We start from the raw sequence: 17,003 nt of genomic DNA, 5'->3' as shown, positions 1-17,003 counted from the left end.
GACTGGAGCCACCAGGGGCTAGAAATCTCAATCCATTATCCCCTCTCTTGAAAGCCAAGTTCCCCCACAATTATAAAGTCCTTTTTATTAGTCAAAATCACAATCACCTTGATTAAAAGGATGGGATATCCCACCCTCAGCAGAAAAATGACACAGTGATAGAAAACCTCCCCAGCCCTCCCACACCCCAATTAAAAACTAGAAAAAATGTCTGCCCTCTTGGCCTGTAATGCCATGGTAGTCTGACTCCTCCAGGGGCGCTGCCATGGAATGGACCAACCCCCATGGCACCCTCCACTTCACCTTGGGGAGAGGAGGGGTGCTGATGGTCACGGACATTAAAACATGAGTTCCAGTGGTACCAGTTCCCAAACATGCACTTCCTTCCTTTTCCCCAGGGCCTGGGACCAAGGGGAAAGTGGGATAGAAATGAGCCATGATCAGCAGTTTCAGGAGCAAAAGTACAGCCCCACAGGAGGTTAGGAAGCTCCCAGTATACCTCCCCCCCCCACACTTTAAAAAAAAAAAAAAGGCATTTCTGGGGTCATTATCATACCAAAAATGGTTCCTTTCAGACCTGAGAAAAAGACCAAGCTGTCCAGTCTGGGCAGGAGATACTGGAAAACTGAACTCATCTACCCTTGGGCCTCCGGTAACTTCGTCACCAGGGCCATGGCTAACCTAGGTCCCTTTTCTTGGCAACCTGCACTGTCCAGAACTGGAGATGGAGAAATACAGGAGGAGGTCGGGAGGGCACCCCAGGCCCAGGGGTCCCCCCCCATGCTCCCTCAGTCCTCGGGTGGGATGCGCAGGGCAGAATACACCATCACCCGACTGTCCTCCTGCCGTCGGCCTGCAGAGGGGAAGCGGGGTGAGTCATGGGCAGGGTGAGAGCGGAGCACTGACACATGGGGAGACCTGGACAAGGGGCTCCCCAGGTGGTGGGGAGAAATACAGATTCAAACCCACCAGTCCCTGACGGGCTGCACCCAGGCTGTTCTTGATAAAGCTTAGAGACTACAGGTCACAAATGGACAACGCCAAACCCGGAAGGTAGCGGGACACATCAGCGAGGAGACGGAGGACGTGGGCAATAGACCCGGGCTAGGGCTGGGTTCAGTCATGGGTAGTGGACAGGCAGATGGGATCGGTCGGGCGATCAGTCCAGGTAGTCAGTCCTTACACGAGAGACTGCGCTGGATACTTCGGAGGGAGCCTCCAGCTGTGATGAACGCCCAGAGCCCCATGGACACAGTGACTACATAGATCGGCAGCAGGCTGGCCTCATACCAAGGGTTCAGGAATGTCTGAGAACGAGGACAGCAAAGAGGTGAGCTTCTCTCCCCATCAAACCCCAACACTCACTTCGTGCCTCTGACCGAATCTCCCCCAGACTTCCCTTCAAAGCACCAACGTCTTGTAGCTAAGGGAACGTTGGATTGCAGAGTCCCTCAAAGGGTTCAGCTATTCACCTCAGGCCTCCTGCACTGGTCTGACTAAGCACGTCAGGCTCCTCCCCAGAGCAGGTGGCCTAACTGGTGCGGAGGTGGCAGAACGCAGAGACTCACCTCTCTGCCTCCACCCGAGGTAAGTTAATGATATGAAGTGAGACACATGCCCCATCCCACTCACCATGAAATGGTTTCTCCCTGACTCGGCAGGCCCCTATCTCCAACTCACCAGTCCTGACGTCAGCAGGTGACTCCCGACCACCAGGCCCAAAGCCCAGTACCGTCTCCTCTCACAGGCATCAAAGAACACAACTCCCCAAAAGGTGTGGAGCAGGATAATGGCTGCTGTCAGAAAGGCTGCAGGGAGGGAGATGGGGAGGAGATGCGTCCCTGACCTTCTCCCAGCCTCCTGAGATGTTGAGCCAGAGGAGTCTCCCAGGGAAGGTCACTAAATCAGATCGGGGCCAGGGAGGGACGGGGCATAGAGTCCAGATTAGAAGTGAGCCTTACCTGAAGTCAGGAAGTAATAGGGTGAGTCTCCATGGATCCCAACCACACCTGGCCCAAGTGCATCGGCCAAAATATTGATAACAGAGAAGACACCACTGATGATACCGAAGGAGAGACCAGAAACTGGGGGGGAGGGAGGCTCTCGTCAACATCCGAGATCACCACGGCATCCTTACCAGTACCTCCTTCCCCATGCCCAGTGGAAATTCTGCCATACCTACACTCCCTCCAGACCGCCTCTCCTTGGATGTCAAATATGAAGAAAAACACTTAGCACATGCGGATGTTTAGATTACCCTGAAAGGGAGGAGGGGGGTGTCCGACCCCTCCTCTGGTCCCTCTCCCTTGGCTCACCATAGGCCATCTGGCGGATGGAAATGGGTGATCGTCCGTCCTCACTCAGCGATGCTAAGCCCTCATCTGCCTTCCTGGGATAAAAGAGAGGAAATGTAAGGGAGGGCAGGAATGTTCCCTTCCCTCTAATACCCTCCCTTTAATGCCCCTTACTCCAACCGCTATCCAAGGGCTGGCCCGCTTCCCACTGTTCACACCACTGTCCCCTCTCCCTTCCAGACTCCACCTTGTCCTTACTTAAGGAGCTTGTAGTAGGCAAAGCGGAACACTTCCTGTAGAAGGACAGAAACAGCAGCACCAAAAATCAGGAGGCCATACTGGAGCCGGGCATCTGATCGGTCTGTCACATGGACCAAGATGAACCAGACCACAGAGGCCAAGAGCAGGGAGACCAGCCAGAAAAAGGCTCTGAGGAAACACAAGGCAATGAGAGAGGCACGGACAGGGGCAGCCAGGAAAGTCAAGGAGGGAAACAGCCAAGGCTGCAGCATGAAAAGTGGAAGTTGGACTTCCGGATGGTCAGGGAGACGGGGATAGGACAAGTGTCTCCACCAACAGACTCCTCTGTAGGAATCTGCAAGCAGCAGGAGGGGAGGAAATCTGGTTAGAGTCTTCAGTGCGGTGAGAGTCGGTGTGAGGGCACGGACGGACAGGCAAGGTATCCATTCCTGGGTCCTCGCCTGGCCGAGGTCAGCACAGCCCCCTCACTAGCCTCGGCCTTGGGCCTTCTCTGACGTTACCGGGAGGGCTACAGGAGGAATCTGTGAAATCCCTGGAAGGCGGAAGCCGACTGCGGAAAATCGCCGAAACCACGATTTGATCCTGTCCAACCTTTTCCTACTTCTGTCCCCCAACTCAGGCTCCCATGCTGGCCCCAGTTCCTCCAGCTCTGTCTGCATCATTTTCTCTACGCTTGGCCCCGACTCCACCACTCGCTACTCACCCCGCGACCAGGATGATCACCCGAAGCGGGTCTCCAGCCACAGTGATCAGGAAAAGGGCGAAGGCTGGGCCGAACGCGACGAAGGTGCATCCGAAAAACACAGCAGCCCCCATGACTGGGCAGCTGGGGGCGGGAGGGAGCCCCGGCCAAGGGAGGCGAGTGGGAGCCGCGCGCCGGGGGGGAGTCCGCGTGGGGCGGCGACGCAACCCCACGAGGGGCGCGGTGCAATGTCACCCCCGGACCCCGGGGAAGGGGAAGGGGGGGGCACCGAAACCCCGGACGAAGGTCCGCCCGACCTCCTCTACGGAAGCCGAAGAGGGAACAACCCCCGGTCGCTGCCCCATGGCCACCTCCCATCTAATCCCCACCCCCGGAAGGCCAATGAATACTTGATGGGGCGGAACTGCAGAGGCGGGGTCGTGGCAGCACGGCCTTCTGGGAGTTGTAGTCTCCCAATTCTCCGAACCCTCGACTTGGTGCTGGGAGTGGCTCCAGAACAGTGGGTCGGGACTGGGCCCAATCAGGGCAAGGATTCCTTGGTTCTCTTGTGCCTTGGCGACAGTTTCTTTTCATTACTCTGTGGAGAAGGGTGATAACAACCCTACCTGTTTCTAGAAGAGCTTTGGTGGGGAAAGATCCTGTTTGCATCTAGAGACAAATAAAAAAAGAGCCCAGGATAGGGATTGTACAAAGATAGGGACGGGCATTGTTCTTAACTTGAATTAGAGGAAATGGCCCAGAGAAGCGCCCTAAGGAATCAAAGTTGGGCTTAAAAATTGGAGCTCTTTGGCAGCCTCGTATAGGAATTATGTGGTACAGTCTGTCTCAGTTGAAGACTTCACCTGTATTCTAAATGACAGAATCAGAGAAACAAGAGGAGCCAGGAGAGAAATGTTAGGAAAAGGTTTAGAAAGAGTCCAGGAGTCAAAACGCAACTAGAGCAACGAGACAGAAGGGAAATGACACCCCTACCCCCACCCCGAGCCGCTTAGTTCCTTTGATGTCATACTTCCTCTATTTATATTCTGAAAAATAAACTTAAGTGGTGTCTTTTCCTCAAGCTGGGGAGAGGGGTTTCACATTAGAACGATTTCATCACTTGTATGAGGACAGATGGGTCCTTAGGAGGATGCCTAAGCAAAGGAATCCTGCGATGGGATCAGATCTGGAAAATTGTTTTTGAGAGTGTAATCAAAGCAACAACAAACTACAGAAATTGTTTGAAGACAACCAGGCTTCCCTGGAGTCATTTTTTAAAAATTTTCTACATGTGTGCCACTCATACAGAATATCTTTTACACTTCTTTTTCCCAGTAAATTCTGGAAAGAAACTGAGAAACACGTTCGTGCAAAAAGACACCAGGCACACCTTGCCCCATGGTTAGGAGAGTTAAGAAGATGGGAGCATCCTGGCCAGAGTGTCTGCTTCTGAGTTCCGCAGCCTGAGTTAGGGGAAATATGAACAGGACAACTCTTCTTTCACTTCACAAGCTCTCAACGGGGCATCTCCTGACTAGAGAGAGCCGCCTGTAAAACTGTGATTCCACAGACACGTATGTGTTCCAGGGACCCATCTTAGATGCTGAGCAGATATTTATTACATAGGTGGGATTTCTCGAGACAGGGTTTCTCCGGGCTGTCCTCGAATTCACTCTGGATCAGGCTGGCCTCAAACTCAGAGATCCGTCTGCCTCTGCCTCCCAAATACTGGGACCAAAGGGCCGCGACACCACACCTGGTATTGTTTTGTTTTTTGACTGTCTTGTCTGTGAGGTCTCAATTGCCTAACAGACTAAACTTAGTTCATTATGCCTAATAAATATGCTGCTGCTTCTAAATTGAACCGGATGAAAATAGGAAATACCAGAGCAGACAGAACGACAGAGAAGGTGCCTGTGTCTGTAAGTGGGAGACAGGTATGGCGCCTAGCAGGAGGAAAGGTGGTGTTTGCTTCCTCTCTTCTTCCATCCTGTGTCCAAAAAGTTGGGGGGAAGGGGTGAGGCCAACACGAAGTGGAGAGAAATAACTGGCTTTGGCTATTGTATGCAAGGGGGTACAGTAAAGAAACTGCCAACATGGCCGTTCCATGGTATGGTTAAGGTTTTATTAGGAGAGAACAGCCAGAGGCATCAGGAAGAGTTCAGAGAAGAGAAGGAGAGCAGATGGAACGTGGCCAGCGGTCCAGACATGGCCAGGGCTATCTGCAAGAGGAGGGGAGAGTGCCGGGCGGTGGTGGCGCACGCCTTTAATCCCAGCACTCGGGAGGCAGAGGCAGGCAGATCTCTGTGAGTTCGAGGCCAGCCTGGGCTACAGAGCGAGATCCAGGACAGGCACCAAAACTACACAGAGAAACCCTGTCTCGAAAAACCAAAAAAAAAAAAAAAAAGAGAGAGAGCGAGGAGGGGAGAATAGTGAGAGAGAGCGAGGAGGGGAGAATAGTGGGAGGGAGAGAGAGGAGGGGAGAATAGTGGGAGGGAGAGAATAGAGCGAGCACAGTGGGAACGGTGACAGAAGGAGGAGTAGCTGTGGGAGTGGGGAGCCCATGAGCTAGAGGGAGTACAGTACAGAGAAGGGGTGAGAAAGGCTAGGATGTTAGTGTGGACTTTTGTTTTGTTTTCGAGACAGGGTTTCTCTGTGTAGCTTTGGAGCCTGTCCTGGATCTCGCTCTGTAGACCAGGCTGGCCTCGAACTCACAGAGATTCACCTGCCTCTGCCTCCCGAGTGCTGGGATTAAAGGTGTGCACCATCACTGCCAGGCCAGTGTGGACTTTGAAATGTGTAACAGGTATTTGTGATGCTGAGGGAGCCTGGAGGCCAGCATAGGATTTAATAAACTGATAGTCTCCTCTGGTAGCCATATGTCCCTTCTGCCAGAGGGAAGGGACATGACTCCATTGGTCAGATGGGAACCAGTTTCAGAAGTTCCTGTGGAATGCTGGCTTTTATCTATCTTCCAGAAATCCTCCTATAGTCCAGGATGAGCTCATTTCTGGATATATGAACTGCCTTTTGGAAGTTGGGAAATTGGAGTTTCCTTTGGACCTGACAGATTTTTATCAGCGGCAATGCAGGAGGAAATTTGGGAGTCAAACAATGGTTCGTAAACATTCACTCTCATCCTCCATAGCCAAGACAGGCAGAGAAGAGGCACCATTTATTTATTGTCTAGAAAAGGTCCTCACCCTTTCCTCTCATCATCCCCACAGTGATAAAAGATATTATGAGTAAAGACGAGTCTGCATGGGAAGGAGGAGAGAGTCAAACGTTGGTCCCAGCAGTGGGAGTCCCGAGTGGACCTAATGTAGAGCTAGAGGCTCTCCAGGAATAACAAGTTTGCATCCATCAACAGGCTTGCCCCTCAGTCCAGCAGCTCTATAACAGATCTACTGAGCAAGTAGGCGGAGAATTCTTTCCCCTGGGAGAAGAATCACGGCTCCTTCCCAGCAGCGGGGGAGGCTGGGTTAGCGTGGTGGGAAACAGCAGAATTTCCTCTTTTTACTCTCACAGCGATAGTGCACAACCCAGAATGGATGTCCTCTTCGTAGCCTTCCTTGCTGTACCACTCATCCTGGGTAAGTCTACTTCTGACTTTTGCACTCATCCTTCTGTCGTCAATGGGGTGAGAGAAAAGATATAAAGAGAAGGTCAGTGTGTGTGTGTGTGTGTGTGGGGGGGGTGATGGTGCTTTCTCAGCTGCGGGAGTCCAGGCTTGGGGGGCAGAGCAGAGATCTGGAAGGTGGAGCCGGGAAACCAAAGGCGAAGCAACGCCAAGTCCTGTCAAGGAAGAGAAGGCCGGTGGAGGCTGGAGTCCTAAAGAGAGATCCTTCAGCAGATTTTGAGATCAGGTTTCCGTCACTGTCACCATAAAGCTGAACAGAAGAGTGAAGCGCGGGAAAGGGAAGAAGAAGGGGGCTCTTGGATGCCGGGGAGTGAAAGTAGTGAGAGAAGGGGGAGCAGCTCCTTCCCACAGAGCAGAAGGAAAAAACCACCTTCTGTGAGCAAAGGCACAGGTGTGAGGCCAAGCTCGCTGACACCTGCCCCAGTTCTACCCCGGACACAGAGGGGAAAGGATCAAAAAGGCGAGGTCCATTTTGACTACACAGTGAGTTCCTGACTAGCCCCAGGCACGTAATACCCCCTTCATCCCCACCCCACCCCCCCAGCAAGGTGCGGTGGCACACACACGCCTTTAGTCCCAGCACTCAGGAGGCAGAGGCAGGCGAATCTCTGAGTTTGGTGCCAGCCTGCTCTCCAAAACAAGTTCCAGAACAGCCAGGGCTACACAGAGAAACCCTGTCTCAAATAAACAAATACTCCCTATAGCAAGAAACAAAACCAAGCTGGGTGTGGTGGCTCACTTCTTTAATTCCAGCACGCCAGAGGCAGGGACAGGAGGATCTTTGTGAGTTCTAGGCTCGTTAGGGATACATAGCAAACCCTGTCTTAAAAAGGAGAAGATATAAATGGATTGGCTTGTAGGACAGTCGAGCACTGGCCGCCTTTGGGGACAGAGTCCCAAGAGCAGCTTGGCTCCTTCCCTTCTTTGTTCTCCAGTCTGCCAGGTGGGTCATTGTTTCCCTTTCCTTTAAATCCTGTGTCCTCAGTCTGGGGTCGGAGGGATGTGTTTAGCAGAAGGCCTAGAATTCTGGATTCAATTGTCAACACCACACATTTTTAGTTCTAGAAGGGAAGAAAGGGTATGATGGGTCGTTGAGTCCAGCTGACTCATTTCAAGGAAGGGGATGTGAGGCCAGCGGTGGTAGTGTATGCCTCTAACCCCAGCATTTGGGAGGCAGAGGCAGAAGCAGGCAGATCTCTGTGAGTTCAACGCTAGACTGGTCTACACAATGAGTTTCAGGACAGCCAAGGCTACGTAGAGAGCCCCATCTCAAAAAAAAAAAAGAAAGAAAAAAAGAAAAAAGAAAAGAAAAGAGGGGAGGGAGATAAATGGACTGTTCAAATTTCCGCTTAGTTAGCAGGGAAGCTGGAAGTAAACCCAAACTCAAAAGCCTGAGATTGTTAGTGTTTTTGTGAGAGATGCTGATAAGATCTATCCCAAGTATAACAAACTTGGGAGCATATGGAATCTATATGCTTTTCTAAATTTCTGGTCTCCGTCTTCCACTTATAAAGGGTTTACATCTCCCTTGGGGCTTAGAGGATGTGAAAAGATCTGCTTTCTGTCCTGGGAGTTCCGCCCTGAAAGCAGAGTAAGGAGACTGGGCGGGTCTGGAGAGGCAGAGCAGGGGGAGCTGAGACCTCTGGAGCGGAGGCAGAAAGAGGGAAAACCAGGAGATCTGGGATCAACTCCTTATGTGCTGTTGCTAAGGAGCTCCAGATGCCCAGCTCCATATGTGCTGTTGCTAAGGAGCTCCAGATGCTTTTGACCTGTAGCTCTTGTCCCTTTGCAGGACAGGAATACGAGGATGAAGAAGAGCTGGAAGAGGGTGATTACTATCAAGTGGCATATTATTATTACACAGTTACCCCTAATTATGGTGCGTACGTGAAAGGATCTGAGTCTTAGTGGGGTAGGAAGAGATTTGGGGAATACTTAATTCAAAGATTGCCCTTCACTTTGCAATAGAACAAGAGGGTCAGACAAAATTTTGGCTGTGAGCAAAACCTACCGAGACTCTTGGTATTCTTTCTCAAGCCCGTGATTTTTTTAAAATTAATAACTATTTCATGCTGGGCAGTGGTGGCACACGCCTTTAATCCCAGCACTCGGGAAACAGAGGCAGGTGGATCTTTGTGAGTTCAAGTCCAGCCTGGTCTACAGAGCTAGTTCCAGGACAGCCAGGGCTACACAGAGAAATACTGTCTTAGAAACAAACAAACAAACATAAAACAAAAAAAAGAATTGTATGTGCATGAATATTTTGCCTGTGTGTGTGTCTGTGCACCACATGTGTGCCCGGTGCCTACGGAGGTCAGAAGAGTGCATTGGATCCCCTGCAGCTGGAATTCCAGATGGTTGTGAGCAAAGAGGTGGGTGCTGGAACTGAACTCAGGTCTATCTGCAAGAGTTGCCAGTCCTCCTAACCTCTAAACTGTCTCTCCAGCCCCTTAAGATCATGATATTTTTATTCTTTGGAAAATGTTTGGAACAATTTGGAAATTTTTCAATTTGTAAATTATTTTAGACACTAAGTTGACAATATAAATCTATTTAAAAAGATTTAGCCAGGCATGGTGATGCATGTCTTTAATCCCAGCCCTTGGGAGGGAGAAGCTGTTGGATCTCTGTGAGTTTGAGGCCAGCTTGGTCTACAGAGCAAGTTCCAGGACAGCTAAGGCTGTTACACAGAGAAATCCTGTCTCTAAAAACAAAACAAAACAAGACAAAAAGATTTAGTTTTCACTATTATTCTAAATTATGTGAGGTTGCCATGGAGATCAGAGGTGTCAAATCCCACTGGAGCTACTCAGTATGGAGTCTAGAAACTAAACTCAGGTCCCCTGAAAGAGAAATACATGTTCTTAACTGCCAAGTCATCTCATCAGCTCCAATTCACAAACTTCTTTTTTCTTATTTATTTTTATTTTTTATCTGCATTGGTGTTTTGCCATGGGTGTTGGGTCCCCTGGAACTGGAGCTACAGACAGTTGTGAGCTGCTGTGTGGGTGCTGGGAATTGAAGGGAATTGAATCTGGGTCCTCTGGAAGAGCAGTCAGTGCTCTTAACTGCTGAGCCATCTCTTTAGCCCCACAAACTTTTTGTTTGTTTGTTTTTCACACAGAGTTTCTCTGTGTAGCCCTAGCTGTCCTGGAACTTGATTTGTAGACCAAGCTGACCTCAAACTCACAGAGAACCACCCGCCTCTGCCTCCCAAGTGCTGAGATTAAAGGCATGCACCACCACCACCTGGCCTCACAAACATTTTTCACACTAAAAATAACGAAAAGTAGATTGTACCAACACCTTTTACAGCTTAGGTAAGGTCACGTATTCTGAGCATGAAGTATTCTGAGCAGTGCCTTCCCCTTTTATCCTTTTTCTTTTTCCTCTTCTCCAGATGACTTTAGCGCAAACTTTACTGTTGATTACTCCATATTTGAGTCGGAGGACAGGTTGGTGAGTGACTTCTCTATCTAAGAGCGTCAGGACAAATAACAATCAACAGAAACTGGGAAGTGCTGAAATGTAACTGATTAGCAAGAATGAAAAGCAGGCTGGGTATGGCAGTTCCCTTCTACAACCCCAGCACTTAGGAGGCAGAGGCAGGAAGATTGCCATGGGTTGAAGGTCAGCCTGATCTGCACAGCAAGTTCCAGTCCATCCAGGACTAAGGGTGTCTGAGGAAAAAAAAGAAAGTAATTGAGAAAAGAAAACCTGGTAGATAGAAACTAGGACATGGGTCCCAACTGGACCTGTTAACTGTAGCTGGGAGAAGGAAGCCAGAACCTAGTGACCTTACTAACACATGAAGAAGGGGCAATCAGGGGAATGTTGAATGGAATACATACATAATCCATGCTAGCGCTGGGCCAGACAATCCTTCATCTTCAGTTTTAGTGATGTGGGCCTGGGGGGTGGGGTAGGAGGCTTGCTTGAAGGAAAAGATGAAAAACCCTAAATAGAGCGTCTGTAGGGACGTTAGATGGAAGAAGTGAAAACTGTTTCCCAATCCTGCCGAGGTCAGAACAGACTGCAGAAGGAGGTCACAACAGAAGCCGTAGAGACCACCATTAGTCTTCAGACAGAACTTGTGGACCAGCAGAACCCTGTAACAACGAGACCAGCGAGACCAGCGACAACAGAACCAGTGAGTCAAATGGGGATGAAGGAGGAGGGAGACATGATAGCTCTTGTCCTGGCAGATCTCAGGCCTAGTGACCTTGAATGAACAGGGCAGGTGTTGGTAGAGGGGAGAACCGGACAATGAGTACTTCCACATAGGTACTCTATTTTGGTTTTTGTTGTTGTGGTCAAACACTGACAAAAACGACTTGGGTTTATTTCAGCTTATGACTACCAGGTCACACTTCACCACTGCAAGGAGTCAGGGCAGGAACTCAAGCCAGGAGCTGAACATAGACTTTGGAGGCACACTGCTTCCTGGCTTGCTTCCATGACTTGCTCAGTTTGCTTTCTTATACCACTTGCCCACCGTGGCCTGGCTCCTTCTATATCAATCACTAATCAAGAAAACTCGCCGGGCGTGGTGGCAGATGCCTTTGATCCCAGCACTCAGGAGGCAGAGGCAGGTGGATCTCTGTGAGTTCGAGGCCAGCCTGGGCTACAGAGTGAGTTCCAGGACAGGCTCCATAGCTACACAGTGAGACCCTGTCTTGAAAAACCAAAAAAAAAAAAAAAAAAAAAAAAAAAAAAAAAAAAAAAAAAAAAAAAGAAAGAAAGAAAAGAAAATTCCCCCAAAGATATTCCCACAATCCAATCCGATGGAGACAATCCCTCAGATGAGGTTCCCTCTGCCCAGTGACTCTAGTCTGTGTCAACTATCCAGCAGACCCGGTATCCCACTTGGGCCATGTCACATGTGTGGAGACCTGAGGACCGCTCTGGGGAGTCAGTTTGTCGGGCTTCGGTGGTATGCGCTTTTACCTGCAGAGCTGGTCCAGGTTTTGTTTTCGACACAACTCAAGACTAAGACTAAGCAGCTTCTGCTGGTTAGGTGTTCTGAAAGGACAGACGACTGGGAAGGACAGTTACTACAGAGCGAAAGCTGCTGAGGGGGGGAAGCGGAACCGACAGACACGTCGGGTGATTAGGTACGACAGAAGGAACGTTTGCAGAGGGGAACAGCAGGCATCTACAATATCTACAAGGGCTGGGCTGCAAAGGGAATTCAAGAATCAAGTTTCTGCCATGTGGGGTTGGGGGACAGGAGGCTTCCTTGAAGGAGAGGGTGATGAGGAGAAAAACTCGAAATAAGCCATCTGTGGGGATGTTGGATGGAAGCAAGACCAGCCTGAGGGACATAGCAAGACCCTATTGGGGAAAAAAATGGCCAGGCATGGTGGCACATGCTTTAATCCCAGCACTCTAGAGCCAGAGGCAGGTGGATCTCTGTAAGTTCCAGACCAGTTTGGTCAACACGGCAAGTTCCAGACATCCAGAGCTACATAGACTCTGTCTTAGAAAACATTTTGAGCAGTGAGCTGGCTCATCAAATAAACAAGCCTGAGGACCTCAGCCAAGTTTGGTCCCTGAGACCTGCTTGGTAGAAGGATACAAGAGATTCCAAGAGCTGTCCATTGGCTTCCACACATGTGACATCCCATGCCCTCCCACCTAAATAGATAAATGTAAAAAACTGCACAAGTCCTTTCGTTTTGTGTAGTAATATTATATACATCAAGTTAGGGAAAAATAGACAGATAGTCTGAAATGTTGGGCTGGACTTCGGGCTGATAAGCAATAAGGAGCCTGGTGAGTACTCCAGCAGGGTGAAGTCAATGGAATCAAAATTTAGGAAAACTCTTCATCTGATTATATGCAAGATGCATAGTGGAAAAGTTTATACTGTCCCAGAAACACCCGCTAAAGGGCTGGACTAGGAGAGTGGCGCATAAATTGAGAGCAGAAAAATAAAGTTAGAAGAAAATGCCTCTCTTCAGTGATAATTTTATAAAGGAGAGTTAAGATAACTTACAGACTTTAACCATGTTTGGAGAGGACCAGAGAGATGGCTCAGATGGTAAAGATGTCTGCCACCAATATGATCTGAGTTCAATCCCCAGGTCCCATGTGATGGAAAGAATGTACCCACTTCTTCAAGTTGTCCTCTGACCTCTACATATGCACACACACACACACACACACACACACACACACACACACACACACACACACACACGTACCCACGAAACAGAAATAGAATCTAATAAACATGTTTGGGGAAATGGTTAGCCAAAATGGGAACTATTGGAGACCAAAGTGGCTTAGGAGGGAAGTGATCATTTTGCCAGTCCTGTGGGTGTCCTGAAACTGAACTAGATCAGTAGAGACCTAAGGGCAAAGCTATAGTTGTAGAAAGGCCAGTGACTAAGTCAATGGAGAAAGAGAAATCAACCAAAGAAATGGAAGAAGCAGGCAGACAACCAACTTTACATTATAGGGACTAGAAGAGAAAGCTTGATATAATCACTCAAAAGCTACCGAGAACCCAAAACCTATCTCAAAAATAAGGAAGGCTTGTGTAAGGTGCATGCTTTTAATCTCGGCACTCAGGAGGCAGAGGCAGGCAGATCTCTCTGAGTTCGAGTCTAGCCTGGTCTACACAGCGAGTACTAGAAAAGCCGGAGCTATATAGAGAGACCCTGTCTGAGAAACAAAACAAAACAAAACAAAATAAAGAGGAGAGAAGAGACTGGGATGTAGTTCAGTGGTAGAGCCCTTGTGTGACATTTGCAAGGCTCTGGTTTTCATCCCTATGGTGGGTGTGTGTGATGATGAACATTATGAGGAAACGTAACAAATATAGAGCCACCTGAAAAAAAAAAAAAGCCAGGTGGTGGAGGAGCACGCCTTTACTCCCAGCACTCGGGAGGCAGAGCCAGGCGGATCTCTGTGAGTTCGAGGCCAGCCTGGTCTACAGAGTGAGCTCCAGGACAGGCACCAAAACTACACAGAGAAACCCTGTCTCAGAAAAACAAACAAACAAACAAAAACACAGAACACCAATGGCTATAAGAGGCAAAGGGAACAAAAAGCAGCCGAGAAGCAGCTGAACACAAATGGGAGGAACTGTAGGTTGGGCAAGCAAAGCCTGACAGCAAATACTCACACATGTCTTTAAATGTATAGTGGGTTCTCTGGAGATGGTAAGCCCCTCCTGAGCACAGGAACTACGTCTTATTTATAGCCCCCCAGCGCACCCAGCACAGTGACTAGCAAAAAAGCCATGTATACCAAAGGTAAAACATCGAATGTCATTGAGAGTTGTGGCCTCCCAAGTAGGAAGAATTCTTTACAGTGATGGGGAGGAGGGCTGAATCTCCTTTGAGACCAGAGGGAGGGAAGAAGGGGGTTCGGGTAAAGAGTGTCTATCTTCTGGAGGTGGGATGGGAATTACTAGGAAGGTGACAATGACCTATTGTGGGGGGGGGGGGCGTGTTTTAGCAGAGTCCAGATCAGAATGATGCCATGTCCAGTCTGCAGAGTTCTGTGTCCTGTCTTCTCTTATGGACCCTCTTTCAAGGGGGGATGCATTTTATGTAGAAGGTAAGAGGCCAGCCACTGGCTTTTGTGGGGGTGCTCTGAAGTAGTTCTTACCAACCTGCTCAGTTCTCCTATGCTTAAGGAAAGAAACGCGATCACATTTAGAAATATCTAACCATCTAATCTTGGAGAAATTTGTAATAAATTGAAACAAAGACTTTTGTGATGTCATTTTTTTTTTTTATTCTAATCTGGGAGGACTTTCAAGACCTCCTAGGACAGAGGCAGGTTGAATGAGGAAGACTTTTCCAAACTCCCAACAAGACTGGAAAACCAGGGCTGGTTCCATTCTGGCCAGGTTTGAAGTTATGGCAGGTGCCAGAGGTCAAAATGGGTGTGTGCTACAACCCTGTAAGAGCCAAGAGGCAAAGTTCAGCAGGAGGAAGGAAGCATGAAAGGGACACGTCTTTCTCAACAAAGAGTGGAGAATCCATCTTAGAACATGAAATCTGTGGAGTCTGCACAGAGATGGGAGCGAGGGCAGACTTCTTGGCCTCTTGTTCTTGTGTTTTGGCTTTATTGTTTTTAATTACGTGTATGTATAGAGGAGGGGTATGGATACATGAATGGGGTGCTTAGGAGGCCAGAGGCACCAGAGCTCTGGGAATGGGTTTACAGGGTTTTGGGAACCACCTGGCGTGAGTGCTAGGAATTGAACTTAGGTGGCGGACTGTCAATTGTCGGTGGTGGCACATGTTTGTTTTTTTTTTTTTTTTTTTTTTTTTTTTTTCCGAGACAGGGTTTCGCTATGTGGCTTTGGAGCCTTTCCTGGAACTCGCTCTGTAGCCCAGGCTGGCCTCGAACTCACAGAGATCCACCTGGCTCTGCCTCCCGAGTGCTGGGATTAAAGGCGTGTGCCGCCACCGCTGCCACCACCACCTGGCCAGCACATGCTTTTAATCCCAGCACTTGGGAGGCAGAACCAGGCGTATCTATGTGAGTTCGAAGCCAGCTCTGGTTTACAGAGCTAGTTCTAGAACAGCCAAGGCTACACAAAAAAAATCCTGTCTTGAAAAACAAAACAGAAAGCAATATGTTTTCTTAAACACCAAGTCAACCACCTGATCCTGTTTTTATGCCCCTCCCTCCAGGTAAGAGAAGGCTGCTACTACTCTTCAGACTAGAATTTGGCAAGAAGCTGGATGAAAAATAAAGTAAAAAAAAAAAAAAAAAAGTCTACTTCTTAATGATGGTTTGTTCTAAAGTCAACACTGACATGTACACCAAAACTTGGGGGGCATGAAGGGCAGATTAGAAAGAGAATTAGAAATCAGTGTAGTGGCGCATGCCCAACACTCAGGACGCAGAGGCAAGTGGATCTCTGAGCTCAAGACCAGCCTGGTCTACAAAGAGAGTTCCTCCAGGGCAGCCAGGGCTAGCAGAGAAACCCTATCTCGGAAAACAAACAAACTTGAATTAGACGTCAGTTAATTGGCAAGAATCATACCCTGTAAATAAATCTAGAGTTTAGGGTAGAAAAGAGAATACTCACAGATAAGTTTCTAATGGTCCCATGCGGCTCGGGCTGGTCTTGAACCGAGCTCCTGTATCCAACCTCTAGGATTTCAGCAGGAGTGAGCCATCATACCGAGATTAATTATATTTTATTTGATATTGTCTTGAAACTTTGTGTTTGGGAAAACAGTGCTGAGGTTTAATTTAGAAACCCTTTTCTTTTTCTAAAATAACCATATTGCTAAATATAAGTAAAAAGTATTCGAATATATTTAAAATAATCACGCATTCTCCGAACCCCAACTTATATCCCTGTCCAACTTTTTCTTTTAGTAAGAATATGCATTTAAAAAAAAAAAATTCCCGTCTCTGTTCTCCCGACCCTCATCAGAACTAGAGTGCCCCCTTGCGATCCCTGTGTTGTCTTCAACCTACAGGGTCCTGTTCTTCCTTGGTTCCTTTAACTATGACACGGTGAAACGGATGTTAACGTCTGTTGGTGACTCTGGACTTGCTCGTTTCCTTCCTCAACGTCTTTCCAGTCGTCTCAAAGATAGAAATAAACTGGAGCCAGATAAAGCCATAACCTTGAGAATGAAGGATCTACTCTACTCTGTTCCCTGTGCTGACAATCAGAGAGTTCTGAGTTGAAGGGTCTGAAGGGCCTGGGGCAGAAAAGTCTGGGACGAGTTCGGCTTTGACCCCTAGAGTCTTGGCGGGCTGGCATCTGAGATGGTAACGTGCGTGGCAGGTTATGTAAGAACCGGCTGAAGAAGCCGCTCGGCGGGAGCCCCGGAGAGGACGCGGTGTTCCGGCTGCAGTCCCCACCCTCCTCGCCCGGCAGGGCAGGAGGCACCCAACTAGGAGACGAGGAGGGGAGGATGAAAGAGTGGGGAGTCACGAGGGCGAGCCGCCGACAAGGGAACGGATGCCCGGCGTCACACGTCCGTTGTCACACACGTTGCGGACACGAGTTGCTGAGGGCTCCCACGTGCTGCGCCCGTGCGCGGAGGCGCTCGGAGGGGCCCACGTCCCCGGGCACCGCCTCCATGGCATGGTCTCGCTCTGCACACTCCAGCCGCGCCGTCTCCCGCGCAGCGCCGTC

At 49.2% G+C, this 17,003-nt stretch overlaps 2 protein-coding genes across 10 annotated transcripts; one reads left to right on the top strand and one right to left on the bottom strand.

Annotated features, from left to right (window-relative positions):
* Positions 1-70: 70 nt before the first annotated feature.
* On the bottom strand, positions 71-3,544 carry Aph1a (aph-1 homolog A, gamma-secretase subunit). The gene is made up of 7 exons (XM_052731273.1): positions 3,259-3,544; positions 2,553-2,723; positions 2,316-2,389; positions 1,962-2,084; positions 1,681-1,808; positions 1,184-1,307; positions 71-853 (listed from the first exon to the last, which is right to left on the bottom strand). The coding sequence occupies exons 1-7, from the start codon at positions 3,369-3,371 to the stop codon at positions 789-791; spliced, it is 798 nt and encodes a 265-aa protein (XP_052587233.1). The 5' UTR covers positions 3,372-3,544; the 3' UTR covers positions 71-788.
* A 195-nt stretch (positions 3,545-3,739) lies between these two features.
* CUNH1orf54 (chromosome unknown C1orf54 homolog) lies at positions 3,740-16,423 on the top strand. 9 transcript variants are annotated; one of them, XM_052731278.1, is made up of 8 exons: positions 3,740-4,811; positions 6,216-6,354; positions 6,465-6,652; positions 6,766-6,830; positions 8,670-8,756; positions 10,278-10,336; positions 10,905-11,027; positions 14,345-15,528. In XM_052731278.1, exons 4-8 carry the CDS (start codon positions 6,785-6,787, stop codon positions 14,441-14,443), a joined length of 414 nt encoding a protein of 137 aa, XP_052587238.1. In that variant the 5' UTR covers positions 3,740-4,811; positions 6,216-6,354; positions 6,465-6,652; positions 6,766-6,784; the 3' UTR covers positions 14,444-15,528. The 9 variants fall into 9 exon arrangements, with proteins under 9 accessions (XP_052587238.1, XP_052587245.1, XP_052587243.1 ...); XM_052731283.1 differs by lacking the exons at positions 3,740-4,811; positions 8,670-8,756 and having other exon boundaries at positions 5,746-6,354; XM_052731282.1 differs by lacking the exons at positions 3,740-4,811; positions 6,216-6,354; positions 6,465-6,652 and adding an exon at positions 16,336-16,423 and having other exon boundaries at positions 6,665-6,830; positions 14,348-14,446.
* The last annotated feature ends 580 nt before the right edge of the window (positions 16,424-17,003 follow it).

Source organism: Peromyscus californicus, unplaced genomic scaffold, assembly GCF_007827085.1.
Source record: "Peromyscus californicus insignis strain IS unplaced genomic scaffold, ASM782708v3 Scaffold_9__1_contigs__length_137607984, whole genome shotgun sequence".
Taxonomy (NCBI): Eukaryota; Metazoa; Chordata; class Mammalia; order Rodentia; family Cricetidae; genus Peromyscus; species Peromyscus californicus.
The sequence above is the reverse complement of the archived record's forward strand: the minus strand, read 5'-3'. Positions and strand labels throughout refer to the sequence as shown.

Coding starts and splice junctions, on each gene's coding strand:
- Aph1a (XM_052731273.1), bottom strand. CDS start 3,371: ATGGGGGCTGCTGTGTTTTTCGGATGCACCTTCGTCGCGTTCGGCCCA. Junction 2,085..2,315: donor CATCCGCCAGATGGCCTATG/GTGAGCCAAGGG, acceptor CCTCCCCCCCAG/TTTCTGGTCTCTCCTTCGGT. Junction 854..1,183: donor TATCCAGCGCAGTCTCTCGT/GTAAGGACTGAC, acceptor TCCCCTCTGCAG/GCCGACGGCAGGAGGACAGT.
- CUNH1orf54 (XM_052731279.1), top strand. CDS start 6,785: ATGGATGTCCTCTTCGTAGCCTTCCTTGCTGTACCACTCATCCTGG. Junction 6,831..8,669: donor TGCTGTACCACTCATCCTGG/GTAAGTCTACTT, acceptor GTCCCTTTGCAG/GACAGGAATACGAGGATGAA. Junction 11,028..14,344: donor GACCAGCGACAACAGAACCA/GTGAGTCAAATG, acceptor GGCGTGTTTTAG/CAGAGTCCAGATCAGAATGA.